Source organism: Canis lupus, chromosome 25, assembly GCF_011100685.1.
Source record: "Canis lupus familiaris isolate Mischka breed German Shepherd chromosome 25, alternate assembly UU_Cfam_GSD_1.0, whole genome shotgun sequence".
NCBI classification, from domain to species: Eukaryota; Metazoa; Chordata; class Mammalia; order Carnivora; family Canidae; genus Canis; species Canis lupus.
Genome location: NC_049246.1, coordinates 48,851,132 through 48,876,303, shown reverse-complemented (window position 1 = coordinate 48,876,303; position 25,172 = coordinate 48,851,132). Strand labels below are relative to the sequence as shown.

The window sequence follows — 25,172 nt, the reverse complement described above, 5'->3', positions numbered from 1 at the left end:
CAGTAGGTCAGAAACTTCATTAACCTTCTAACCTTACCCTGGCCTGAAATTCCGTTCTTGTCCACCTCCAAACAGCATAGGGTACAGAGGAGTAAGTTCACCAAGCCCTCGGATGTAAAGTGCTCCAATCCTGGGACCATAGAACTGAAACAAAAAGTCCATCATTTATTTAAAAGAGCCTCCTGAGTTCCTACTCTGTCAGCATGCTGAGTGCTTAGAGCACACAGAGAAATACTCTGTACTGTAAGGGCCCCACAGTTGTGCTACCTGTCACCACTCTGGACACGTCAGAGTCACAGAAGCCTGGGGGTACAGGGCAGAGCCTGGACTCTTGTCCCCAGCCCAGTGGCACCAAAGCTTAACTGCACATCGCAGAACAGGATTTGTAAAAGGAGAGGGGCTGGCGCTAGAGATTGCCAAGGGTTTTTCCTGGGTTTGACTCCAGGTTTTCAAACTGACATTTAGCTAAAACCATCAAGTGCCACAGTGTCAGGTCAGCACACATACTCCTTTGGAAACTAGCTGAGCACCATGCTTCAAAACAGAGGACTAAAAATGTTTCATGTTCTAATCAGCTGCCAGAAGGATGAGTCAAGTCTCAGAAGGGTCTTCACTACTAATGTTTCCTCTCTTCCACCTTAAAGAGAAAGCTGCTAAAGCCAAACCTTTGCATTCAGGAGCTGCACTTTAAATCAAGTTAGGGAAAGCAACATCTTGAATCTCACATCTTCCATTCTTGGGTGAGGGGGTTACAAGAGGGCTGACGAGGTGTCTGCAGGCACTCTCTGCCCACGGCGGAGGACATGCAGTATCTGGCTGAAGCCATTGCCTTAGGTCTCACCTGAGGCCCCCATGCCCCCACATGACCCTGCCTGGCCACCCCTTCTTCAAGCTGCCCTACTGGACAACAAATCGATGACCAATGGATGGGCTCTGCTCTATGGGAGCCTTGAGCCCCCGGAGGGAAGGAGGGCTCTGTGTACACACCTTGTGCCCCACGATGGTCAGCAAGTCCACGCCCAGGTCCTCCACATCCACGCGCTGTTTCCCCAGGGCCTGCGCAGCGTCTGTGTGCAGCAGAATGACCGGCAGCCCAGAAGCAGCACGCTTCTGGTTCAGGGCTTTAATTCGCTGACTGATTTCAGAGATGGGCTGCAGTAGGGAAAAATAAACAGTTGAGTATGCTGCTTTGATTTCATGAAAACTGAATGAAAGAAATAAGGAGTCATTAATGAGGACAGGCAAAGGAGAGGAAGAGGAGGAAGAAGAAGAGGAAGAAGAGGAGGAAGAGGAGGAAGAAGAAGAGGAGGAGGAAGAAGATGATGAAGAAAAAGAAGAGGCCCCAGGTGAGACACATGAGAATATCAAGTAGGGCCTGGGCCCCCTTCATTCCTCATTACATTTTCTTAAAAGGATAAATAACTCACCATGATGACGCCAGTCTCGTTATTGGCCAGCATAATAGTCACAAGGCAGGTGGCTGGGCGGACAGCTGCCAGGATGTCCTCGACTTCCACCTGCCCATTCACCTTGGACACTGGCACAAAGGTGACCGCTGAGGAAAAAAACACATGTACCAAGGTTACTCTTATAGAACAACCTTTTTGGAAAGCTCATTTAGATATATAGATATAGCTTAACAAAAGTATTTTCCACATTAAAAAAGTAATTTATGGGCAGCCCGGGTGGCTCAGCGGTTTAGCGCCACCTTCAGCCCAGGGCCTGACACTGGAGACCAAGGATTGAGTCCCACGTTGGACTCCCTGCATGAAGCCTTCCCTCTGCCTGTGTCTCTGCCCCCCACCCCGTGTGTCTCTAATGAATAAATATATAAATAAAATCTTAAAAAATAATTTATTGTAAAAATTCAGAAAACTAAGGAATATAAATCACCTATCATCCCAGCACACGGGCTCAGCCAACATGAGTGATCCATTAATGCAGCTCCAGTTGCTGAGTTTGTTTTTTGCTGATGAGGGGCCCATGAGGGGGTAATATACTCTTAGTTCATGAGAACATCCTTAAAAAAATTTTTTTTAGGGCAGCCCCGGTGGCTCAGCGGTTTAGCGCCACCTTCAGCCTGGGGTGTGATCCTGGAGACCCGGGATCGAGTCCCACGTTGGGTTCCCTGCACGGAGCCTACTTCTCTCTCTCTCTCTCTCTCTCTCTCTCTGCCATGAATAAATTAAATCTTTAAAAAACAAAAAAAAATTTTTTAATTCCCGTATAATTAATATGTGGTGTTATAGTAGTTTCAGGTCTACAATATAGTGATTCAACACTCCTATCCACTACCCACTGCTCATCACAGTAAACATACTCCCCATCTCCTCTTTCTTCCATCCTCCCCCCCACTCACCTGCCCTCTGGTGACCATCAGTGTGTTCTCTAGAGTTAAGTCTGTTTTTTGTTTGTCTCTTTTTAAATTTGCTTGTTTTCTTAACTGCACAAATGAATGAAACCATATGGTATTTGTCTTTCTCTGACTTATTTTACTTGGCATTATACTCTCTAGATCTATACAGGTTGTTGCAAAAAGCAAGATTTCATTCTTTCCTTGGCCGAGGTATTCCATTGTATATACGTACCCTGTTTTCTTCCATCTATCAGTGGGCACTTGGGTTGCTTCCATGTCTTTGCTACTGTAAACAATGCCGCAAAAAACACAGCATATAACTTTTCAAGTTAGTATTTTCATACTCTGGGTAAATACCCAGGAGTATGACTACAGGATCATATGTAATTCTATTTTTAATTTATTTTTTATTTTTTTTATTTATGATAGTCACACAGAGAGAGAGAGAGAGAGAGAGAGAGGCAGAGACACAGGCAGAGGGAGAAGCAGGCTCCATGCACCGGAAGCCTGACGTGGGATTCGATCCTGGGTCTCCGGGATCGCGCCCTGGGCCAAAGGCAGGCGCCAAACTGCTGCGCCACCCAGGGATCCCCTCTATTTTTAATTTTTAAAGGAACCTTCATACTGTTTCCACAGTGGCTACACTAGTTTGCATTCCCACCAACAGTGCATGAGGGTTCCTTTTTCTCCACATCCTTGCCAATACTTGTTGTTTCTTGTATTTTTGATTTTAGCTTTTCTGACAGGTATGAGGTGATCTCATTGTAGATTTGGTTTGCATTTCCCTGATGATAAGTGATGTTGAGCATCTTTTATGTGCCTGTTGGCCATCTGGCTTCTTCTTTAGAGAATGTTCACTTTTTAATTGGATATTTGATTTTTTGGTGTTGAGTTGTCTGAGTTCTTTATATACTTCGGATATTATTGCAAATATCTCCTCCCATTCAGTAGGTTGTCTTTTTGTTTTGTTGATTGTTTCCTTCGCTGTGTAAAAGCTTTAAATTTTGATCTATTCCCAATAGTTTACTTTGATTTTGTTTTCCTTTGCCTCAGTAGACATATCTTGAAAGAAGCTGCAATGCCAATGTCAATAAATTACTGACTGCTCTCTCTTTTAGGATTTTTATGGTTTCGGGTCCTACATTTAGGTCCGCAATTCTCTTTGAGTTTAATTTTGCATACAGTGTAAGAAAGTGGTCCAGTGTCATTCTTTTGCATGTAGCTGTCCTGTTTTTCCCAGTGCCATTCGTTGAAGAAACTGTCTTTTTCCCATTGGCTAGTCTTTTCTGCTTTGTTGAAAATTAATTGGCCATATCATTAAGGGTTTATTTCTGGGTTCTATTCTGTTTCATTTCAGACATACTCTTCTGTCTTCTGAATTTTTCTAACTCTGTGTCTGTTTCTATGTGTTAGAAAAGTCAGCTACATCTCCTGCTCTTGAAAGTAGTGGCCTTATGAAGGTAGCGCCCTGCTGTGCAATGTTCCCTGTTCACAGAACCCAGAGCTTTAGGGGTGTCTGCCTATGTGTGTTGCGTGCACTCTACTGTTGTGGCATTTGCCTTCAGTGTAGTTGTCTGCAATGGCTGTCTTTGCCTGTTGTAGGCAGGATTTGGTCCCTGTGTTGTTAGTGGGTGGGACATGCAGTACCAGCAAGGTCCATGCCAGTCCCCTGTAGGAACGGACCTGCACCTGCCTAGGAAAACTGCCCAGGCCAGGATGGAGGGTGTGGGTCCACAGAAGAGTGTGGGGTGGGGCACACTGTTACAAGCTAGGTGGAGTGTTGCACCGCACTGGTTCCCACGGGTGTCCATGTACCTAGGCTGTGGAGTGGAGAAGGGAGATGGCACCCGCTAGCTCCTTTGTTTTTGGAGAAGTCTCCCAAGGATACCCTGCCCCTCTAGCACATGCTCTGAGATTAGTAAATAAATCTCCTTCCTCTATACCCAAGGTATTTATCAAACTGCTGTTTCTATGCTGTATCTCCATGGGGCTGTTGGTTGTACTGTCTCTGTAAGGGTGGGGCCAGTTTCTTCTTGGTCTCCCAGCTCTGCCAGAGCCAAGCCCATTAAGTTTTCCAAGTTCCAGGTGTTAAGCCTCACTGATCATAAGAACCCATGAAGTTAGGCCCCTCTGGTTTCCAAAGCCAACACGGAGATGTATGGGGATTTGTCTTCCCTGTGCAGGTTCCCCACACCTGCGGTTCCTGGATGGGGTCTGCTCCTCTTCCTTCTGTGCACCCATGGTGTCCTGCCCCCCATGTGCAGTCCCATGGGTGCATCTGGCTTCCAACCATGTTTCCACCCTTCCTACCCTCTTTGATGTGGCCTCTTCTCTACATTTAGCTGTGGAGAATTTGTTCTGCCAGGCTTCAGGTCATTTTTTGGGTTATTTACACTGATATGGATGTTATCTGGATGTATCCAAGGGGCGAGGTGATCCTAGGATCTTCCTACTCATCCATCTTCATGAGAACACCTTAATGTACCAAATACTCAACCTTCACTCGCTCAACCTTGAGCGAACATTCATTAAGGACCTACTGTGTTGTAGGCACTGTTCCAAGCTCTTATAATCTCATTATTGGAGACAGATAATAAGTGAGGGTGACTAAATCAAGATTTGGTTCAAAACGGTATGAGACAAATGCACCTACTTTCTCAAGGACCCACTGAAATGAGAGAAGAGTTATTTTCTAAACTAGGGATATCACTTGTGGACAAGGAATTTTGAGGAATTCCCAGAATACAGAAAGATGATGGCATTAGATTAATAGGAGTAGGAAACAAACACTCAGAATAGTAAAAGGTGAAAAGTGTGAAAGGATCTGGTGATCATCCATGTCCAGCGTGCACAGCATGGAGCGTGGAGTGGCGACTGTGGAGGCAGGCAGGGGCTGGGTGTGATGACCTAGCACCCCCACCATATACCCAGCGAGTGGGTGGCAGAAGCACCGGCTGTCACTGAGAAAGAGCAGCACATGCCCAAGAGAGGATGGCAGGCCTGGGAGGGCTGCCGGGGACAGGGTAGGGGCCAACAAGAGAAGGGCAGAGCTCATGTATCCATTACAAGACTCAAAGGAGAGCAAAAGAAAGGCAGCCCTGGACAGGATTACTTGTCTTTTTAGTAAACACATGAAAGGATGCCCAATATCATCGGCCATCAGGGAAATGCAGATCAAAACCAGGAGATGCCACTTCCCACCCACTGGAACAGCCATAATGAGAGGTACAGACACTCACAAATGTTGTCAAGGATACAGAGAAGTTGGAACGCTCGTGCCTTGCTGGCGGAAACATAAAAGGGTGCAGCGACTTTGGAATATGAAGGTCACCTCAAAGGGCTAAACAGAGTTACTATATGACCCACCTATTCCTCTCCTAGGTATAAATCCAAGAGAAAACATACATCCATACAAGAACTTGTACACAAATGTTCATAATGGCATTATTTGTAATATCAGATGTTCATCAACTGATGAATGGATAAATAATGTGAATACTTTTTATATAAACTGGAATTCACATAAAATGATTATAAATCCATAAAAGAAATTAAGTACCGGTACATGCTACATCATGAATGACCTTGAAAACATGCTAGTTGAAAGAAATCAGTCAAAAAGATCACATATTCTATGATTCCATTCATGAGAAAGTCCTAGGAAATAGGGCAACAGAGACAGGACAGGGATTCGCGGTTGCCAGGAGTGGGGCAAATGGAGAATTGCAGTGGATGGGCACAAGGTTGTGGGGGGTGATGAGATGTTCTGATTATGGTGATGGCTGCACGGCTTGGTGAATAAACTAAGGGCCACCAAACAGCGTGAACGCTTCAGATGGCTGAGCTGAACGGTGTGTGAATTACGTCTCCACAAAGCCGCCTTGACCAGGGAACGGGGGAGGGGTCAGGGGACCATCCAAGTCCTCATTCTACATCAGGGAGTCAACCGACAGACTCTTAAGTTGATCAACCAAGAAATGGAGCTTACGTTTGCACGTGATTGAGTAGGAAGTAATTAAAATGATGATGCTAAGCACCAGAAGAACTCAGGCAAAAGTAAAGAGCGGTTGCCTTGAGAAGCCGGACTTGGGGTACACCAGGGGAAAAACCTTCACTCTGTACTTTATCCCTTTCTAAAGGGTTTAAATTATTTCCACAGCCTGGGTGTCTGTACTTTGTAAAAATCTGTGTAATTTAAGCAGGAGGGTCAATGCAATAGCAACTAAGAAGGATGTGTCGCTCTTCCCTGTAAGTACAGAAAGTAAGAGAGGGGGGAAAAAGCAACAGGTTGGAAAGGAACAAGAGCTGAAATAAGAAGGTCAGACTTGATCTATTTTTTTTTTTTTCAGTTAAAGTAGTGCATCTAGGTCAGACCAGAGAGAGAAAAACCCTGGAGTAGGCAAACAGAAAAAGCAATAGAAAAGCTTCATAGTTGGGGCGCCTGGGGGGCTCAGGCCATGATCCTGTGGTCCTGGGGTCGAGTCCCCGCCATGGGCTCCCTGCTCAGTGGGGGGTCTGCTTCTCCCTCCCTCCCCATTCATGATCTCTGTCTCAAATAAATTATTTGAAAAAAAAAAAACAACTTTCATAGTCAGAGTACTGTGCTACAGTCCTTTATCTTTATGATAAAAATACTTGCCCTTGATTCGCCTTCAGATTTCCAGGCAGATTAGAGAGGCTGAGAGGAAAGTGACTTTGTTTAAAGGAAAGCATGCACCTCAGCTGTCTTGGGGAGGAAAAGGGCTCATAGTTTTCAAAAGTCTGTGATCTGTGCCCTGTGTCTTGAGACTCCACAGCACAGGAAGAGCGGAAGGTCAGAGCCGCTGCCCTGCTGGCTACAGTTGACTGAGCCCTCAGCCCCCTGGCGGACCTGTGCCCCTGAGCCCCCCAGCTGGGTGGGCCTGCACCCCTCAGACCCTGGTGAGCCTGCACTCCTGAGTGCCTCCCCTCCCCATGAGCCTGTGCCCCTGAGCCCCCGGCGAGGCCTCCCTCTTATGTGGGGGTGAAGTCGTACAGTGAGAGCACATTTATTCCTGTGTTTATCCCCCAAAGCTGATGATGTCTATTTGACCCTTGTTCTTGCCAGGGTTCAATCATTAAAAACCAATGAAGGGATGCCTGGATGGCTCAGTGGTTGAGCATCTGCCTTCGGCTCAGGGAGTGATCCTGGGGTCCTGGGATCGAGTCCCACATCGGGCTCCCCACAGGGAGCCTGCTTCTCCCTCGGCCTATGTCTCTGCCTCTCTCTCTCTGTCTCTCATGAGTAAATAAATAAATCTTTAAAACAAACAAACAGATGAACAATGTGTGTCTCTATCACATGCACGAATCTGAAATACTGTTCAGCTGATGGATGCAGACGAGCCCAGATCTACATGTTGACTGCCCATGTTTTCCCTGAGGGAGAAGGTGGCAGCGCTGACTGGCTGCCACGTGGGAACTGGCTGGTTCGAGTAGGACCTGCGCCCGAGTAGGACAGCCAGGGAGGCCGTGTGTGGAGGGTAAATGATTCACCTGGGCTGGGGCGGCTTCCTCCCCTGGGAATCGGTTAGTGGGGGCAAGTGGAGCTGCCCTGTGGGAACTCAGCCAGGCTGGTCACTCACCAGCCACTTGCTCCTCCAGCAGGTGCTCCAGGGGCAGGCGGATGGAGTCGTGTTCCACGGTGCAGGTGATAAGGTGGGGTACGGCCCCCGCCAGGGGGCCGCTCGGCTCGGCCCGGGTCCCCTCTGATGCATGTGTTAGATGGAAATGTTTCACCACCGAGTGGATCACTAAGTTGTTGGACTGCAGAGAACAGAAAGGGCATTTATAATACTTGAGCTACAGCCACAGCGGCAGTTTCTCTGACTTCATTTTCCTCGTGGCTAATGATTAAAGAGGACAAAATGGTCCCAAAGAAATTCAACTTCTGAGCCGCACCTTTTGATTGCCCAATAACAAAGACTTGGGGTTTCAGACTTTCCAAAATGTCAGAATTCATTTGCTGTCAATTATACCTGTCTTATTAAGCAACGTTATGAATTTTTACATTTCATAAATCTATCAAAAAAGAATGTTTTGCCTAAGTACCCCCTACTGATTGGAGTATAATTTGCCATATTAAGGGCCATTTGACATAAGCCCTCTGACCCTTGGACTTGATCCCACCACTGCACTTCCACAGAAGCAAAATGATGTACAGACGGGCCACTTATTAGGTGCAGCACGGTTTGTAACAGCTTGACCTTGGGAAGCCCTTCAGGGTCTACCAATAAGGGGACTGGTTAAACAAGTCAGGCAACACTGTTCAACAGATACCAAGGTACAAACACCAAGGAAACACTTTATGTGCAGAGATAAAAAGATCTCAAATACAAACAGACTTGCTAAATAATAATTAAAAAAAAAAAAAGAAGAAGAAGGAGGTAGGGGCGCTTGGGTGGCTCAGTTGGTTAAATGTCTGCCTTCGGTTTAGGTCATGAACCCAGGGTCCTGGGGTCGAGCCCCACCTTGGGCTCCCTGTTCAGTGGGGAGTCTGCTTCTCCCTCTCCTTTGCTCCCCGCCGCCCCAACGTATGCTCTGTCTCTCTCTCATAAATAAATAAAATCTTTTAAAAAAGGTAGCAGACATTATATATACAGTACTCTACCCAATTTGTATAAAAAAGGGGAAATACACACATATTGGCTTATACATGCAAAAAAAATCATTGAAATGGTAAATATGGAAGGATATAAGAATATATAAAATCTAAACACTTATTTGCTTTTAACATATAGACTCTGGAAGACACCAGGAAGCTAATGAAATTGGTTTCCTGTAGGCAGAGTGGATAACTGAAAGGTTCAGGGTAGAAGTCTTTTTAAAAACAAACAAACAAACAAACAAACCTCCCCAAAAAACCCTTTTCTCTTACTTTAAATTGTAGATACAGAAAAGTGTGTAAAATACAAACATAAGTTTAATAGAAGTATAGCAGTGAATACTGAGTGACTGTTACCTGATCAAGACAGTGGACACGGCCCCACGTGGAAGCACCCCAGGCTCCCCTCAATCACAGTCCCCTCCTCCCCATCCCCATGGAGCCCACTACCACCCTGATGTGTCTGGTAATCATTTCTCTGCTTTTCCTATGCAAGCACCTCTTTTTTTTTTCTTTTTTTTTGGTGAAAAATTTATATTTAGATTTTTAGCCAGCTGAACTCAGTTTAGATGATGCCAATTTTGTTGGCAACATCCAAAGCACCATAGTCAGCAGCCAGTCGAACACATGCTTTCTTCTATCGGGCCTGATCAAGGTGTTGGCCTTGGCCACATCAACGTGGAAGAGCTACTTAACAGCCTGTTTGATCTGGTGCGTATTGGCCTTGACATCCACAGTGAACAGGAGTGTACTGTTGTCTTCTATTTTCTTCATGGCTGACTCAGTAGTCAGGGGGAGCTTGATGAGGGCATAGTGATCAAGCTTGTTTCTCCTGGGGGTGCTCTTACAAGGATATTTGGGCTGCCTTTGGAGACACAGACTCTTGGGTCATCGGAATGTAGGTGACATGCGGATCTTTTTGTGTGTGTGTGTGTGTGTGTGTGACTGTGCACGCCTTTTCAGCACTGCTTTTTTAACTTTCAGAGCCTTTGTTGGGCCCTACCAGGCAGCTGGGGCTGAGCTAGCTTCTTATGGGCCACTGAGAGCCTGGCCCCCAGGGGCATGGGCTTAGGGACATGGTGGCAGCTCCCTGATCCCTCACTCAGCCAGACTGGGCTCAAGTGGCCCTTTAACTGACTTCATTCATTCCACATCTCAAGATCCATGCACTGCTGCAGGTAGCTGTGTGACATTCCGCTGTGTAGGAGTGCATCACAACCTAATAACATTGGTCTACCTGGATTGTTTCCAGTTTCTGGCTATCATGAGCAGTCTACCTGTCCCCAGGTTCACATGTGCCTCACCTGTCCAGGATGTGCCCTGTGAGTGGGACTGCTTGCTGACAGTGTATGCACGTCTTTGACTTCAGATAACGCCAACCCACTCCCAAAATGGCATTTCAGTTTATGCTTTGCATCTGTGAGCGCTTACTGCTCTGTCCTTTATCTATACTACTTTTGTAATTCTTAATTTTTATCATTCTGAGGTGTGCAGAGGTATTTCAATGTTTTTTACTCTGATAATGAAAGCAAGTACTTTTTCACATGCTTTGTAAAAAGCATACTCAAGTTTCTTGGCCGTATTTCTATTGAGTTACCTGCCTTTATATTCTAGATTCTAGCCTTTTGTCAGTTACATTTTGCAAACCTCTCCTACTGTCTAGCTTGTCTTTTAGTTTCTTCATAGGACTCTGATGAAGTAAAGTTGGTTTTGTGGTGGTGGTGGTGGTACAATTTATCAGCCTTCTCCTTATGGTTAATGCTTTCTGTATCATATGTAACAAATTCATTGCTCTTAACTATCACAAAGATATAAACTTGTCACCTGAAGGCTTTCTAAATTTTATTTTTCATAATTAGGTATTTATTACACCTGAAGTTGTGACAATTATTTTATGTTGTGAAGCAGAAATCAATTTCCTTTTTCTTTGTGAATCCTACAGTTGTCCCAGCACTGTTTACTAGAGACCATGCTTTCTTCCTGCTCTCTTATGCTACCTCAGTCATATATGGCGATCATATAATCTAGCATCTGAGCCAGAAAAACTTAAGAATTAAGAGAGCACTATTAAAATTATGTCAAGACAACAGGCATATCCTGGGACTGTCCTGAGCAAACCAGGATACAAGGTTACCCCAGTCACATGACAAGTGCCCTTATAGGCACAGTGCTGTTTCTGGTCTACTGTCTGTCCTTGCCTGAAGACCATCTGCCTTAATCAGTAGAGCTTTATAAAAGGCTGGATATCTGGTGGAGCAAGTCATTTCACTGTGTTCTTCATCTTCCAGAGGTCTTGACAAGTCTTGGCCTTTGGTATTTCCATATAAATTAGTTTCTGAGATTCCACCAAAAAAAGTTTCAGGATTTTGACTGAGGTTGCATTGAATCTACAGACTACAGATCAACTGGGAAGAACTGATGTATTTATAACACTGGGTCTTCCAATCTGGGAACATGGTGAACTGCTCTATTTATTCAGAACTTCCTTGAAGGTGGTATACACTAATACTTCTATGACTTTCCTGGTGGGGCAGAGTCTATTAAAAAGGTTTTACAAATTCTTTTTTATTAGGTTTATTTCCTAAGTACTTGATATTTTTCATGCTCTGGTAAAAACCCGAAATCACTATAGAAATATAGGGATGGTTGGAAATTAAGAGGAACAGACTAATGTTCCAGCAAGGTTTGACTTTAAACTGAACACATTTTTCTCCCTCTCACTCTTGAAGCTTCCCCACCCCTTCACTTGTTTTTCTGTAATCTTTTGTTCCAGGAATTCAGTATCGATACTTAGTAATGGGCCTTGGATGGCCGGTACTGATGCTGGTCATAAGACCACAATGAAGACATAATGAACATGGCTGGTAACATGCACCAGATTCCTATCAACACTACCTGGATGCTGAATTTTCCTTTTACCTGGGTGGGTCTGCAGTTTTGAAGGCATTATTTTCCTGCTGCAGCCTCCTTTGCCTACAAAGTAATACAACTTTCAATCTTCTGTCTTTGTGTTACATTTTGACTTGAGAGCAGAAAGGTCAATTTTTGACGACACACCTGATTGTTACTGGTACATAAAAACGTGACTGATTTTTGTATCTAATAACTGCTACATTTTCTTATTAACTCTAATAATCTAGCTGCAGATTCTCTTGGGAGAAAATCTATGCAGACAGTCACATCACCTCTGGGGGACAGTCCTGCCTTCCTTCCCAGAAAGAAAGCGAGACACTATTACTAATTGAGCAGAAGCCTTAACACCATCCCGCTGTTTTTGATTATTTCTATTAATTTAAAAGTACATCTGGAATGAGTCAAACCTCAAAACCTTTGTAAGACAAACAACTTAGTAGGGATTTAACTGAATAATTCCAGGACAAAATAAAGAGGAAACTCTTTTTGTTGAAATAATGCAAAGCAAGTTAATTTACACATTATATTACAAATATCCTATTAACCACCTGGAATTTACTTATAGATAAATACTGGCTAATTATATGAAGCTAATTTGAAAAATAGCAAGACCAAGACAAAGCATGACTTAAAAAAAAAAAAAACAAAAAACAAGGTGGAACCATGTTCTATTTTTTCATATAACTTAACAGTTAAAAGACTGTGAGCCTGTTTAGAAACTTTACCTCGGTGCCTCCAGAAGTGAAGATTATATCCTGAGGTTTCCCACCTATCATCTTCGCAATGTTCTCCCGAGCTGTGTCAATAATGTCCTTGGCTTTCCTACCTTGAAAGACCAAAACGGAAACTCATTAATGTCGCTTCACTAAGTCCAATAAACACATGTTTAAAAGAACAACCAGACAAGGGGCGTCTGGTTGACTCAGTTAATGGAACGTACAACTCTTGATCTCAGGGTTGTGAGTTCGAGAGCCACAGTGGATTTAGAGATGACTTAAAAATACAATCTTAAAAAAAAAAAAAAAAGAACCAGACATGAAGGAAAAACTCTAAGTGGGCAATTCTAAGACAACCCATGTCCCATTAACATGAATACAATAGGCCACAACCTAGGAATATGCTGGTGAAGGGGCAGCAGCAAGATAGGACCAACTCAGTGACACCTACTGAGACTTAGTAAAAGGTGGAAGCAAATACAGGGGGACTCCCGGGAACCCTAAAATCCCCGAAGATGTGGTCTTCTTCTTACCGGATGCTACAGGAGAGGGGAAGCTGTGGCCATCTGCCTTGCTCCCCATTCATCAAGACAGGAGGGTGAAGGGATGAAATAATTTGCTTAAGATCACGCTGCAAAACAATAAAAATAAGCAAAAAGAATGCTCATGACTCCTCAACACAAGGTCCAATGCCGCATCTCTCAGTGCAGGTCCCTGGGTGCACAAGAGGTCACTGCCTCAGGGACAGATCTGCTGTCACACGGGGCCACACACCCCATCTATCACCCAGTTTCACTGGCTGGCACGAAAGAAGGGATCAAACTGTGTGTGGCAGAGAAAGGAAGGCTTCAGGTGGGAATTCTGACAATGTCAATGTCAATTCTTACTTGGTCTATTGGATCAATAGTCTCCAAAATTTGTTGACTATTCAGATCTACTTGTTAAAAAAAAATTTTTTTTTGATAGCAGGCACCACCAAATCAATCCATCCATCCTACATAAATAGAAATGTAAAATCACGTGGTACATGGTAAAAATCAATATATACAGTGATTCACATACTCCTTAAGACTACTGTATAGGTTTTACTTCTAAGTAGTGAAGGTGTGTGGAGTTTGGTAAATCTAGTCATTCTGGTGATGTGTAAAAAGACTCTAAGAAATGTCAATCAACATGGGCAGGAGGCTGCCCTGGCAGCCACCCTCAGCGCTTCTTGGGTGCCACTGGAGCCCTGTCCTCCACCCACACTCACTCCTGGGCTTCCTGCAAGAAGGAAGCGTTCTTCCTGGGCAATCACTGCTGTTGTTTGGAGCAGGACCCCCCAGAACCTTCTCTAACACCCTTGGAGACCTTCACATAAGTGCCTCACAGGATTTTCTTTTCAAAAATGGGTTTCATAAGTCACCTATTATTTTGCAAATGCTTCCCTTTTTATACTTAATCAACGAATCTTAGAGAACTTTCTAGATGAGGGCTCACAGGGCTGCCCCACCAGCACTCTGCGGCCAGGAGAGAAGCCAACATGAGGACTGCCCAGTCAAGCGCTCAGGCGGCCTTGGAGGAACTGAACCTCTAGGACATGGCACAGCCACTGTGGAGAGAGAACAGTGGTTTCTTAAAAAGTCAAATATGCACCTGCCACGTGACGCAGCCATCCTGGTCCTAGGTATTTATGACAGTTATTATTTACTGAGAAAAGAGAGCAGGTGTCTGCAGCTTGGCTACCCCAGTGGTGTTACTTAGAATAGCCAAAAACTGGAAACAGCTCAAAGGTCCAGCAACAGAGGAAGGTCCGAACACACTGGTGCATCCATACAGAGGAGCACTGTGACCAACGTGGGTGAATCTCAAAATAACTATGCCGGCTGAAAGCAGCCAGGCAAAAAGCCCTGTAAGATTCCATTTCCGTGAAAATATAGAAAACACACACTAATCCTTACCAGTAGTTGCCTGGGGATGGTCCAGGTAGAGATTACAAAAGGGAATCCCAGGGGACTTTGGGGGTCCGTGGCAATGGTCACTCTTCTGGTGATGGTTTCAAAGTTATCAAGTTGTAACTTTGCCTCTGTGGTTCCACGTACATTAATCACACCCCACCGAGGCTGCCAGAGGGGGACGGGGTCTGTGTTGCAGTGTCTCTTCCACACTGGTGCGGAGGAAGTAAACTGAGTCATGGGAACATGAGCTACTGGAACACTGTCTACTCTGGAGGCAGGAGAACTGCCAGAAATGACCTCTAGTTGCTCTTTTCATTTACTTACAATTTGTATTTTCAAAAGGGATCTAATGGCACCAGAAGCATATGCAAGGAGATTAGAATGGGAATGGGAATGAGATGCTGTCCCTGGGTTAATGTTCAGTCCCTGGGGCGGGGGGGATGTCCTTGTTCTTAGAAGACACTGCTTAGGTATTTAGGAGTGAAGTCTGTTCGCAACGTACTTTCAAATGATTCAAATAAACGGGGCAGAGTAGTAATGCTGGAGAAATCCAGGTAAAGGAAATGCAGGTGCTCCTTATACTGTTATTTCAACTTTCCTGCAGGTGTTATGTTCCAAAATAGAACTTTGGCACAAGGAGTTAAAAGAAACCAACCAACCCATGATAGGTTTGCTGGCAGTGGTTCTCTCCCCCAGTCCAAGGTAATCATTTAGTCTTCTCTCTTTAAAAAGTAATATTCTTGGGACGCCTGGGTGGCTCAGTGGTTGAGCGTCTGCCTTGGGCTCAGGGCATGATCCCAGGGTCCCAGGATCGGGTCCTGCATCGGGCTCCCCGCAGGAAGCCTGCTTCTCCCTCTGCCTCTCTGTGTCTCATGAATAAATAAATTAAAAAAAAAAAAAGTAATATCCTCAATTGAGGAAATTGGAATATGGCCTGCATTTCAGAGCCAGGTTCTCAGGTTTGACGATGGTAATGTGATGCAATAAAGTCCCTTTTCTCTCACACACACATAGGTGATAATCTATCACGCTGCCTGCAACTCATTCTCAAAGGCTCATGAAAAAGCAGTACATTTAGAAAGAAAGAGATCGAGGTAAGGGCAGCACTGTTGGATCTAGGAAGGAGACACCTGGGTGTCCATTTTCTTACTCTTAAATTTCCGGAATGTTTGAAGTTGTTGGTGTAACTAAATGTAAAGGGTGCTTGGTAATTGTAACTAACATTAGAGAAGACTCTGAACTCCTGGCTTTCAGGATGCAGGACGGATAGTAAGGGGCGCATGGGGCTCCCATGATCCGTTAAAGCAACCCCCCTTCACTTGGCAGTTCCTCACACCAGAGCCCCTCTACCTTACCCCCTGCCAGCAATGGCCTGTTCCTCCTTTCCCTCTCCCATCTCCACCCCTCTTCCCATTGCCTCTTGAACTCCCTGCAGTCAGGTGTTCTGCTTGCTGGCCTCCCAAACCTACTCTGCCCAAGGGCCCCGTGTTCTAGATCCAGGTCCCCACCTCCTTCCCTGAAGGGGAGCGGCTCTCTCCTACAAGACCGCTCCCCTTCCTGCTCCTCCTCTTCCCCCTCCTTCCCTGGTTCCCCCTCCTCCTCTGAGTCCCTTGCTGGGCGGGGCTCCAAATCCAGATGGCAGTTGGCCCCTCACTCAGGCCAGGTCCTCCCTCCCTCCCTCATCTACTCAAGACTGAAGAACCAGCTTGGTGCTGCAGACTCCACTCGCTCCACCTGGGTAGCCAGAGCATCTGAAACTACACTTGTTCCACGCCGGATGCATGATTTCTCCCCTGAAATGTTCCTCTCAGCCTTTTCTATCTCCGTAAATAAATGGTGAGTCCTTCCAGGGGCCTGGTGCCAAAAGCTTTGGCTCTTGCCTTTCTCATACCGCATTATGCAACCCATGAGCAAATCCTGTAAAGCTCTGCCATCAAAAATGCCCAGAATCTTGCCCCACCTCTGCACTGCCCAGACACCAGCCCCATCAAGGCCACTGCTGAAATATTCTCCTAGCAGGCTCCCAACTCCACTGACCCCACCGTGGTCCATTCTCCAGGCAGTGGCCAAAGTCATGCCCTGACAACCCAATACACGTCATACCCTGTGCTTTATAGCTCGCCAGAACAGGGCCTGGCATGAAGTAAGTACTCAACCAATACTGGTGAAATCAGCTATTCTCAAAGTGTCATTTGGGGGCCCTTGGGGCAGGTACTTTCTGGAGTCCACAAAGTCAAATCTGGCTTCATCATAAGACCAAGGCCTCACGTGTGTTTTTATATTCACTTTCTGGAAAGTATACAGTGATGCCTTCCAGAGGCTACATGATGTGAATATTGCAATAGATTGGATGCAGGAGCCGGTATGGGAACCCAACTGTCTTCTGTTTAGACAGACATTAAAGAGATTTTCAAACACGTACAACAATGACATTCTTCTAAATTTGTTCTAGATCCAGGTCCCCACCTCCTTCCCTGAAGGGGAGCGGCTCTCTCCTACAAGACCTCCTCCTCTTCCCCCTCCTCCTCTTCCCCTCTTCTTCCCCCTCCTTCCCTGGTTCCCCCTCCTCCTCTGAGTCCCTTGCTGGGCGGGGCTTTGGGAAAGGATAGGTTCTTTTCATAGAGATGTTAACATGTAGTGGACTTACTGTTATTTTTAATGAATTCATAAATCTATATTTATTTAAAGTTTCTCAATTTTACGCTCTAGTATCTACACATATAGTACTTATGAACAAAAGCTCTTTGGAGTTCTTAATAAGTCTTAAGAGTGTAAAGGGGTTGTGACCCCGAAAAGTTGGAGAACTGCGGGGATGAACCATGTCATTCCTCTGCTCAGAGTCTTCCGGATACTGCACCTGTCAGATGGAAGCTGGGCATTCACAGTGGCCTCTACGGCCCTACGTGGCATTGTCCCCTGAACCTCTCAGACTCCCATGTCCACCTCACGAAAAGAAAATAATCAAAACCTCCCACAATCCTCTCAAAAATAACTGTGGTGGAAGTGTCTGGTGTGCATCTCATCTGTGCTGGTGCTGCTGGCTGTCCACTCCTCTTCCACTCTCCCTTCCTACCACGGTGACATTTGCAGCTGGCTCCTGGCTGAATGAAGACCACATCTACAGTAAGAAATTCTCAGGTTAATTAAGAATTAAGATTTCATTTCCTAACTTCCACTGCAGTTGGAATGCCAAGGCATGGCCACAGGACCAACCTCTGGCAGTGGGTTATAAGCCAGAGTGGTACATGCAACTTCCAGAAGTGTTATGGAGGCCTCAGACATCCCCTTCTCCTCCTCTCTCTTCCCTTCCCACAGGCTGGAGTACTCATGTGATGGCTTGAGCTGGAGCAGCCACTGTGACCCCAAGAGGAAAGAGTGCGTGGAACATGGGAGGTGATAGAAGGAACCAGGGTCCCTGGTAATGGCTGTGTGACTACCTGGGCCCTGGGCTGGCAGAGACATAATCTTCAACCTGCTTAAGCTACTGTTACTCGGGGGTTTCTGTTTCTCACAGCAAAACGATATATTTTCCACATTTGTTCATCCAGTTTGTCTTTAGGGGGTGGGTATGAGAAACAAAGGAACCATACTGCACATCCTGTTTTATAACAAGCCTTTCCCACTTGAACCAGGGGCTGCTACTTTGCTTCTAGGTCATCGCTATAGTCTACACCATGGCTCTGACAGGCTCCAGAAGTCCACTTAGGGCTTCGGCACACTTAATGTGACGAGTCCTTGACCAATAGACACTGAGGTTATTTCCAGCTTTTTATTTACTATGACGAGCAAGGCAGTGATAAACATCTTGGGTATCTAAACTCTTCCCACACGTCCTTAACATTTTCCCTAAAATAAATTCTCCTGGGGGAATTATAATCATTATTAAATCATAATATAGTGAAAATAATTAAGCCATTCTATCATTAAGGTGGTTTTCTTTCTTTTTTCTCACTTCTACTTGAGTACCAACCAGGGAATGGCAATGCATACTTTAGTTCTGATTCTTAAAGAAATGAAGGCTTTCAGGGCAACCTAAAAGCCACTGACAAGTTTCATCAGATCAAGAAGGGGAGTTTTTCCTTTGGGGTTATTCCTAAACCTGTTTATGAGACATGTTTTCTATTAGCATTTAATTGTCCTCCATATTTTCAGGTTCAATGCATCAGAGAGTACAATTTACTACTGGATACAAGGCAATGTCCAGAAGATAAGCCAAATAAACCAACAAATAAGTTAATGAATAACTAGTCCCTGATACTGGAAAAGCTTTTAGTTATGAAGCTTATACTAAATAGGTTCAAAACCCCATAAAAGCCTGTAAAGTTGTATGTATCAAAATATCCTGGGGCTTGCCCACAGTCTCCCCCTGAAAGCTCTTTTGCTTCATCAGAATCTACAGTTAAGACACTTTATCTTGATTATCTTTGATATGCATCAAATAAGCAAGGTACGATTAGCCTACCATCTGAAAAACATAATGTAACCATGACATAAAAGTACTGATTTGAAGCAAACTGTTTTCCAAAACGGTCAACTGAATGATCCACATGAAAATAAGAATATATGGGAAATAAGAATATTTTTATTATAATGAAAATCAAGAATTTGAATGTAATTATCTCATGAGAAAAAAAGGCCAGGATTATATGCAATCCTGATGATTTAAAAGATCTATTTTGCAAATTTTGTAGGGATCAAGTGAGACCCAGACATGAAAGGGTTTTAATGAGCAGTGTTATTACAGATAGTTCTTAATAAGACATCTTTATCATCTGGGTAAAGGGGACAGGAGAGTGTGTTGAAAATGAAAGGTTATGGGATCAACAGGCTCAATGTAAAAGTCTGGACTTCTCTGAAAGCCAACCAAAAATTACACCTCAGCTTTGCAGTTAACAGAAAATCTATTCAAAACCAAGTGATCATGTGTGGTGTACAATTTCCCTAAGAGCACCTCTGCCCTCCATATCTCCGGATCTGTGAGCACCTTCTCAGATTACCTGCTGGGTAAGGACTGCTGGGATTTCCCCAGGCTTCCCTCATGGCCTCGGTCATGGCCTGGATGACTTCTGGCTCAAGGGGGGTGGTTGCATTATAGTCCATATAAACTTTCCTGCTGGAAAGAAAACACAGATGTGCCCATTAAGGAAAGGGAGATGGAATGTGGACACACAGCTTCACTCTGTCACCCCAGTAGGAGCAGATACGGTCAAGGGCAGGGTGCTCCTCTGCAGAAACACCAGGCAGCCGTCTAGCAACTGTACTTGGGAGATCTCCCAATCTTCATGAATTATGGAAAAGGTATGCATAGTTTCCAATCATCTAAGATTTACTAGTTTCCCTTATAATCCCTAGAGCACCCACTTAGGTTTTCAAAACTTGTTTCCACCCCTTGGTAGGACCCATGGCCCCCTGAGCCTTGAAGCCTACCTGACTGCTCTGAAGGACAGATGTGCCTCCTGTCCTCCAGGTAGAAGGAGGGGAAGCATGCATGACCAGGGAGCCCCACGTTCCCGAGGGCTCTCTAATTTCATCGGTAGTTATTTTTTATTGCTCTGTAATTTCTGGGCTGGGGGAAGGCTCAGACGATCGGGCCGCCCATTCCTCGCCAGGCCCTCCTGTGTGCTCCCTGGGCCCGGACAGGCCTACTTCTCCTCCCTCCCACTCTCAGTTCCCCATGCCCAGCGTGACCGCACCCTGCTACCCCACTTTCCTTCTTTGCTCCATTTTGACTTTCTTGTGAAGCTCCCCGCAGCTCTAAGTAAAATTACAGCCACCAGTCCCCTTCTTCCTTCCTCTGTCTCCCCAGGCATGCCTCAGTGTGTGACACACTAGCCTTGTTTACTGTCCACCTCAGTAGAGAGTAATGGGTCAGCTCCAGGGGCTCAGAACTCTGCCAGTTGCCCTCACTGCTCCGCCACCAGCACTGAGAGCAAGGGCTGACACGCAGCGGGGGCTGGGTTTACTGGAGAGCCAAATGTCACAGAAAAGCACACCTCCTGAAAGATCCCTCCTAAGTAAAACTGTATCTGTACATCTTACCAATAACAGAAACCTTCAGAGGCTTTCATATATATACACACACAGTAGGTAGTCCTGCCTAAATACTATTAATTTACCTGATCTTTAAACCGGTAACAATATTTAAACAAAGCACACAAAAATTCAAATACAATTAGCAACATGGCTGTTAAATACAATTTTGTTTCTTTTTTAAACCACATTGTGTTTTATTTTTATTTTATTTTAATTAGTTTAGCACCATTTATTAAGTGATCTCAGCTGTTGTTGTAGCTGCTGTGTATCAGCCTGTTCTTAAAACATAAAATGCTCTTCCAATTCCTCTTGTCCAGGACAGAAGGATCTTCCAGGTAGCACGCCAACAGAACAAGAGACTCCGATGACGCCAGCTTCAATGATGGTGCCATCCAGAGAGGGAGAGGGTCATGGCACATTCAACCGCGGCTTCCAGAGGTTTTGAAAAAGGAGCCTTTGGGGGCCCAGCCTGCCTGGCATTTTGATGCCGTCGGTGTGGGTGTTGTACTCCATCATGGTGTTGGGAGGTAGGTTAAGCCCTCGCCGAACGGCATCCCGGATGCGGGCTGTGGTTGCTTGGTCACTGGCAGTCTTATTCCATATTGAAATAATGTCCTCCTGAAACTGGACAGAGACCACAGCCCCACAGATCTCCTCCCCAACCGTGAACTGTTTGCCCAACATGGCCAGGATGAGATTCTCCCAGCAACGGGATGCCAAGTCTTCCGCAGTCGAATAATCCACTTGCCACCATTTTTATTTGCATCATCCTCCCACATGGGCTTCATTCCTTCTTTGAAGAGCTGGAAGTCACTGTGGCCTGTCAGGTCCCCGGGACGTACCGTGGCTGTAAAGCCTCCAGAACCGCTCCACAGAGGCAAAGGTGCCGATCTGTCGGACAGTCTGTCCATAGCTCTGTGAGCTGGTGGGACGGCCGGGGCTTCTTCTGGAGACCTGAAAGGAGGGTTACTGCAGGGGATGCCCTGCCGGCCCAGGGACAACAGCCTTCCTCTTACTGCTGCCCTGACTTTTGTCTCGCTCCATTTTTTCCTTCTCACCACCTTTCTGTGTGCTGTTTTCTCCATTCTGATCATGGTCCCCACTGTCATCATCTTTCAATGCGTCGAACTTGTTCATCCTCTCACCGCCGCCGTCGCCGCCACTGCCTCATGGAGTGACTTCCGCTACACCGGGCCACATTGTGTTTTAAATGCAACATCTTGGCTATAGCGGGGGGAGGTCACCCTATAGGTTGAAGGCTTTGGGAAGTCTGACCTGCCTCTGGACACCCTTGGCCCTTTCCGCACAGGGGTCCTGCTGTGATTTAAATCCACAGGTGCCCCCACTTTTGCGCTCCCTTCCTAGAAGGACCCCACATTTCCTCAAGCTGCTAGTGTCCGTTCTGTGAACACAGCTTTGCAATCTGCTGGCACATTGAAACATTTATGGCTTGAATTTCAGATCAACATCTTATAGGTAACTTGGCTCCTTTATTTGCTTCTTCCTTAGAATGCCGCCAGTACTGGATGGGAAAGCTAGACTATTATGCTCATAACCAAAATGTAAGAAGGTAGAGTGACTTTGTTCTTCACTGTCTCCCTCGGGGGCTTTTTCCCAGCTCCCCGTGCTCAGGCTCAACCAGAGCAGACTGTCTCGTTAAAGAAATGCTCAGATTTAGGCCTGGACCCAAACGTTAAAGACACACACACTCCTCACATTCTGGTGGAAAGAGCGAGAACCTCTCGCCAACAGGAACACGCATGGTTCCAGTGGGTTGAAGCTACCCACTTGCCTGCTTTCCTGCCGCTTGGGCAGGGCCTGGGAGGCCTCTCCCTCCATCCCCCCACCTTCAGCAGTGCACCTGCCAGTCCCGCTGCTCCCGTCTCCGCCCCGCTTCTCTGTGCCTGGGCTGCCAGTGCTCTGGACCACACACTGCCTCTCCCTCCCAGACCTTTTTTTTTTGTATATATTTTTTTTATTGGAGTTCAATTGGCCAACATATAGCATAACACCCAGTGCTCATCCCGTCAAGTGCCCCCTCAGTGCCCGTCACCCAGTCAGTCACCCCATCCCCCTGCCCACCTCCCCTTCCATCACCCCTTGTTGGTTTCCCAGAATTAGGAGTCTCTCACGTTCTGTCTCCCTCTCTGATATTTCCCACTCATTTTCTCTCCTTTCCCCTTTATTCCCTTTCACTATTTTTTATATTCCCTGAATGAATGAGACCATATGTTTGTCCTTCTCCAATTGACTTATTTCACTCAGCATAATACCTTCCAGTTCCATCCACAGTGAAGCAAATGGTGGGTATTTGTCATTTCTAACGGATGAGGAATATCCCATTGTGTACATAGACCACAGCTTCTCTATCCATTCATCTGTCAACGTACACCGAGGCTCCTTCCACAGTTTGGCTATTGCGGACATTGCTGCTATAAACATTGGGGTACAGGTGTCCTGGCATTTCTGTATCTTTGGGGTAAATCCCCAGTGGTGCAATTGCTGGGTCGTAGGGCAGGTCTATTTTTAACTCTTTGAGGAACCTCAAGCAGTTTTCCAGAGTGGCTGCACCAGTTCACATTCCCACCCACAGTGCAAGAGGGTTCCCCTTTCTCTGCATCCTCTCCAACATTTGTGGTTTCCTGCCTTGTTAATGTTCCCCATTCTCACTGGTGTGAGGTGGGATCGCCTGGTAGTTTTGATTTGTATTTCCCTGATGGCAAGAGATGCGGAGCATTTTATCATCTGCTTGTTGGCCATGTCTATGTCTTCCTCTGTGAGATTTCTGTTCATGTCTTTTGCCCATTTCGTGATTGGATTGTTTGTTTCTTTGCTGTTGCGTTTAATAAGTTCTTTATAGATCTTGGAAACTAGCCCTTGATCTGATACGTCACTTGCAAATATCTTCTCCCATTCTGTAGGTTGTCTTTGAGTTTGGTTGACTGTTTCTTTTGCTGTGCAGAAGCTTCTTATCTTGATTAAGCCCAACAGTTCATTTTTGCTTTTGTTTCAATTGCCTTCATGGATGTGTGTTGCAAGATGTTGCTGTGGCCAAGTTCAAAGGGTGTTGCCTGTGTTCTCCTCTAGGATTTTGATGGAATCTTGTCTCACATTTAGATCTTTCATCCATTTTGAGTTTCTCTTTGTGTATGGTGCAAGGGAGTGGTCTAGTTTCATTCTTCTGCACGTGGCTGTCCAGTGTTCCCAGCACCATTTATTGAAGAGACGGTCCCAGGGCAGTTTACACATTTAATGCAATCCCTATCAAAATACCACGGACTTTCTTCAGAGAGTTGGAACAAATAATCTTAAGATTAATGTGGAATCAGGAAAGACCCCGAATAGCCAGGGGAAAACTGAAAAAGAAAACCATAACTGGGGGCATCACAATGCCAGATTTCAGGCTGTATTAATTACAAAGCCGTGGTCATGAAGACAGGGTGGGACTGGCACAAAAACAGACACATGGATCAATGGAACAGATTAGAGAATCCATCCAGAAATGGGCCGTCAACTACTATTCGACAAAGCAGGGAAGACTATGCACTGGAACAAGGAGAGTCTCTCTGGAACAAGGACAGCCTCCCAGGCTTTTCCGCAGGACCCCCAGGGCCTCCGGCGGCCTCTCCGGCCGCACCCCCGCCCCTGGAACCCCTGGAAGGCGTCGCGGAGTCGGTCCCCAGCTCGGGCTCCGCGGGCTGCCCCGGGCCTGGGCGGCCGCCCTTCCCCTCCCCGCGCTTCCCACCGGGCACCGCCGCGGAGCCCCTCCCCCCCCCCCCGGCCGCGCCCCCCCGTAGGCCTCCAGCCCCGCGCCGGACCCGTCCCGCCCCTCCCCTCCCCGACCCCCGCGCGGACCCCTCCGCGGAGCCCCCCGCCTCCCCCTCCCCCATCGCCCCCGTCCGACCCCCGGGCGGCGCCCCGAGGGCTCCCCCCCGCCCCCGCGCACACCTGTCGGGCGGGCTCTTCTCCCCCGGGCCGCAGGGGTGACTCGCCGCGCGCCCCCGCGCCTCCCTGCCGGCCGCCGCCGCCGCCTCCATCCCGCCCCGCCGCGACCCACACGCCGCGCGGGCTCCCGGGGCGCCTCCCGCAGGCCGGGCGGAGGGGGCGGGGCCGCGGGGCCGGGCCGCCTCCGGATTGGCTGCGCCCCGCACTCAGGCCAATAACGGGGCTGGCCCAGGCGGGCTGCCGATTGGCTGCGCGCGGTCAGGTGACGGGCCGCGTCACGGGGGTGGGGGCGGGGGCGGGGGCGGGGGCGGCGTGGACTGCGGGCTCCCGGGTGCGCCGCTACGCGCGGGTCCGCTCGGCCAGGCCGCCCCCGCCGGACCCCGGCCCGGAGCTGACCCACGGCGGCGGCGTCGCAGGGCGCGGGGGCCCCGCCTGTAGCTTCCGCGGGGGTCTGTGGCTTGGGTGACGCGCCGGCGGCGGGAGGGTGCGCGGGGGCCCGAGCTGGGGACCGGGCAGGGGCCTGGGCGGGCGACAGGTGCAGCGGACCCCGGGCGGGCGGAGGAGGGCTCGAGCGGGGACGGTGCAGGGGCCGAGGCGGGCGGAGGAGCGCGGGTGGGGGCGCAGGGACGAGGGCTCGAGCGGGGACGGTG

The 25,172-nt window shown here is 47.1% G+C and overlaps 1 protein-coding gene and 1 pseudogene across 5 annotated transcripts in view; both read right to left on the bottom strand.

Moving 5' to 3' along the window:
• SCLY (selenocysteine lyase) overlaps positions 1 to 24,649 on the bottom strand; it is a 38,602-nt gene extending 13,953 nt beyond the window's left edge. Inside the window, exons 1-9 of one of the 5 annotated variants that reach the window (XM_038574345.1) lie at positions 24,526 to 24,593; positions 19,542 to 19,654; positions 13,141 to 13,238; positions 12,617 to 12,717; positions 7,960 to 8,140; positions 2,589 to 2,642; positions 1,428 to 1,555; positions 988 to 1,152; positions 38 to 144 (exon numbers count right to left, since the gene is read on the bottom strand). In XM_038574345.1, coding sequence (XP_038430273.1) covers positions 38 to 144; positions 988 to 1,152; positions 1,428 to 1,555; positions 2,589 to 2,642; positions 7,960 to 8,140; positions 12,617 to 12,717; positions 13,141 to 13,189 — 785 coding nt within the window. In that variant the 5' untranslated portion in view covers positions 13,190 to 13,238; positions 19,542 to 19,654; positions 24,526 to 24,593. Of the gene's footprint in view, positions 1 to 37; positions 145 to 987; positions 1,153 to 1,427; positions 1,556 to 2,588; positions 2,643 to 7,959; positions 8,141 to 12,616; positions 12,718 to 13,140; positions 13,239 to 19,541; positions 19,658 to 24,525 lie in introns of all 5 variants that reach the window. The other 4 variants (XM_038574344.1, XM_038574346.1, XM_038574342.1 and 1 more) reach the window with 4 other exon arrangements.
• Positions 20,629 to 22,620, bottom strand: LOC111092351 (annotated as a pseudogene).
• Positions 24,650 to 25,172: the final 523 nt, after the last annotated feature.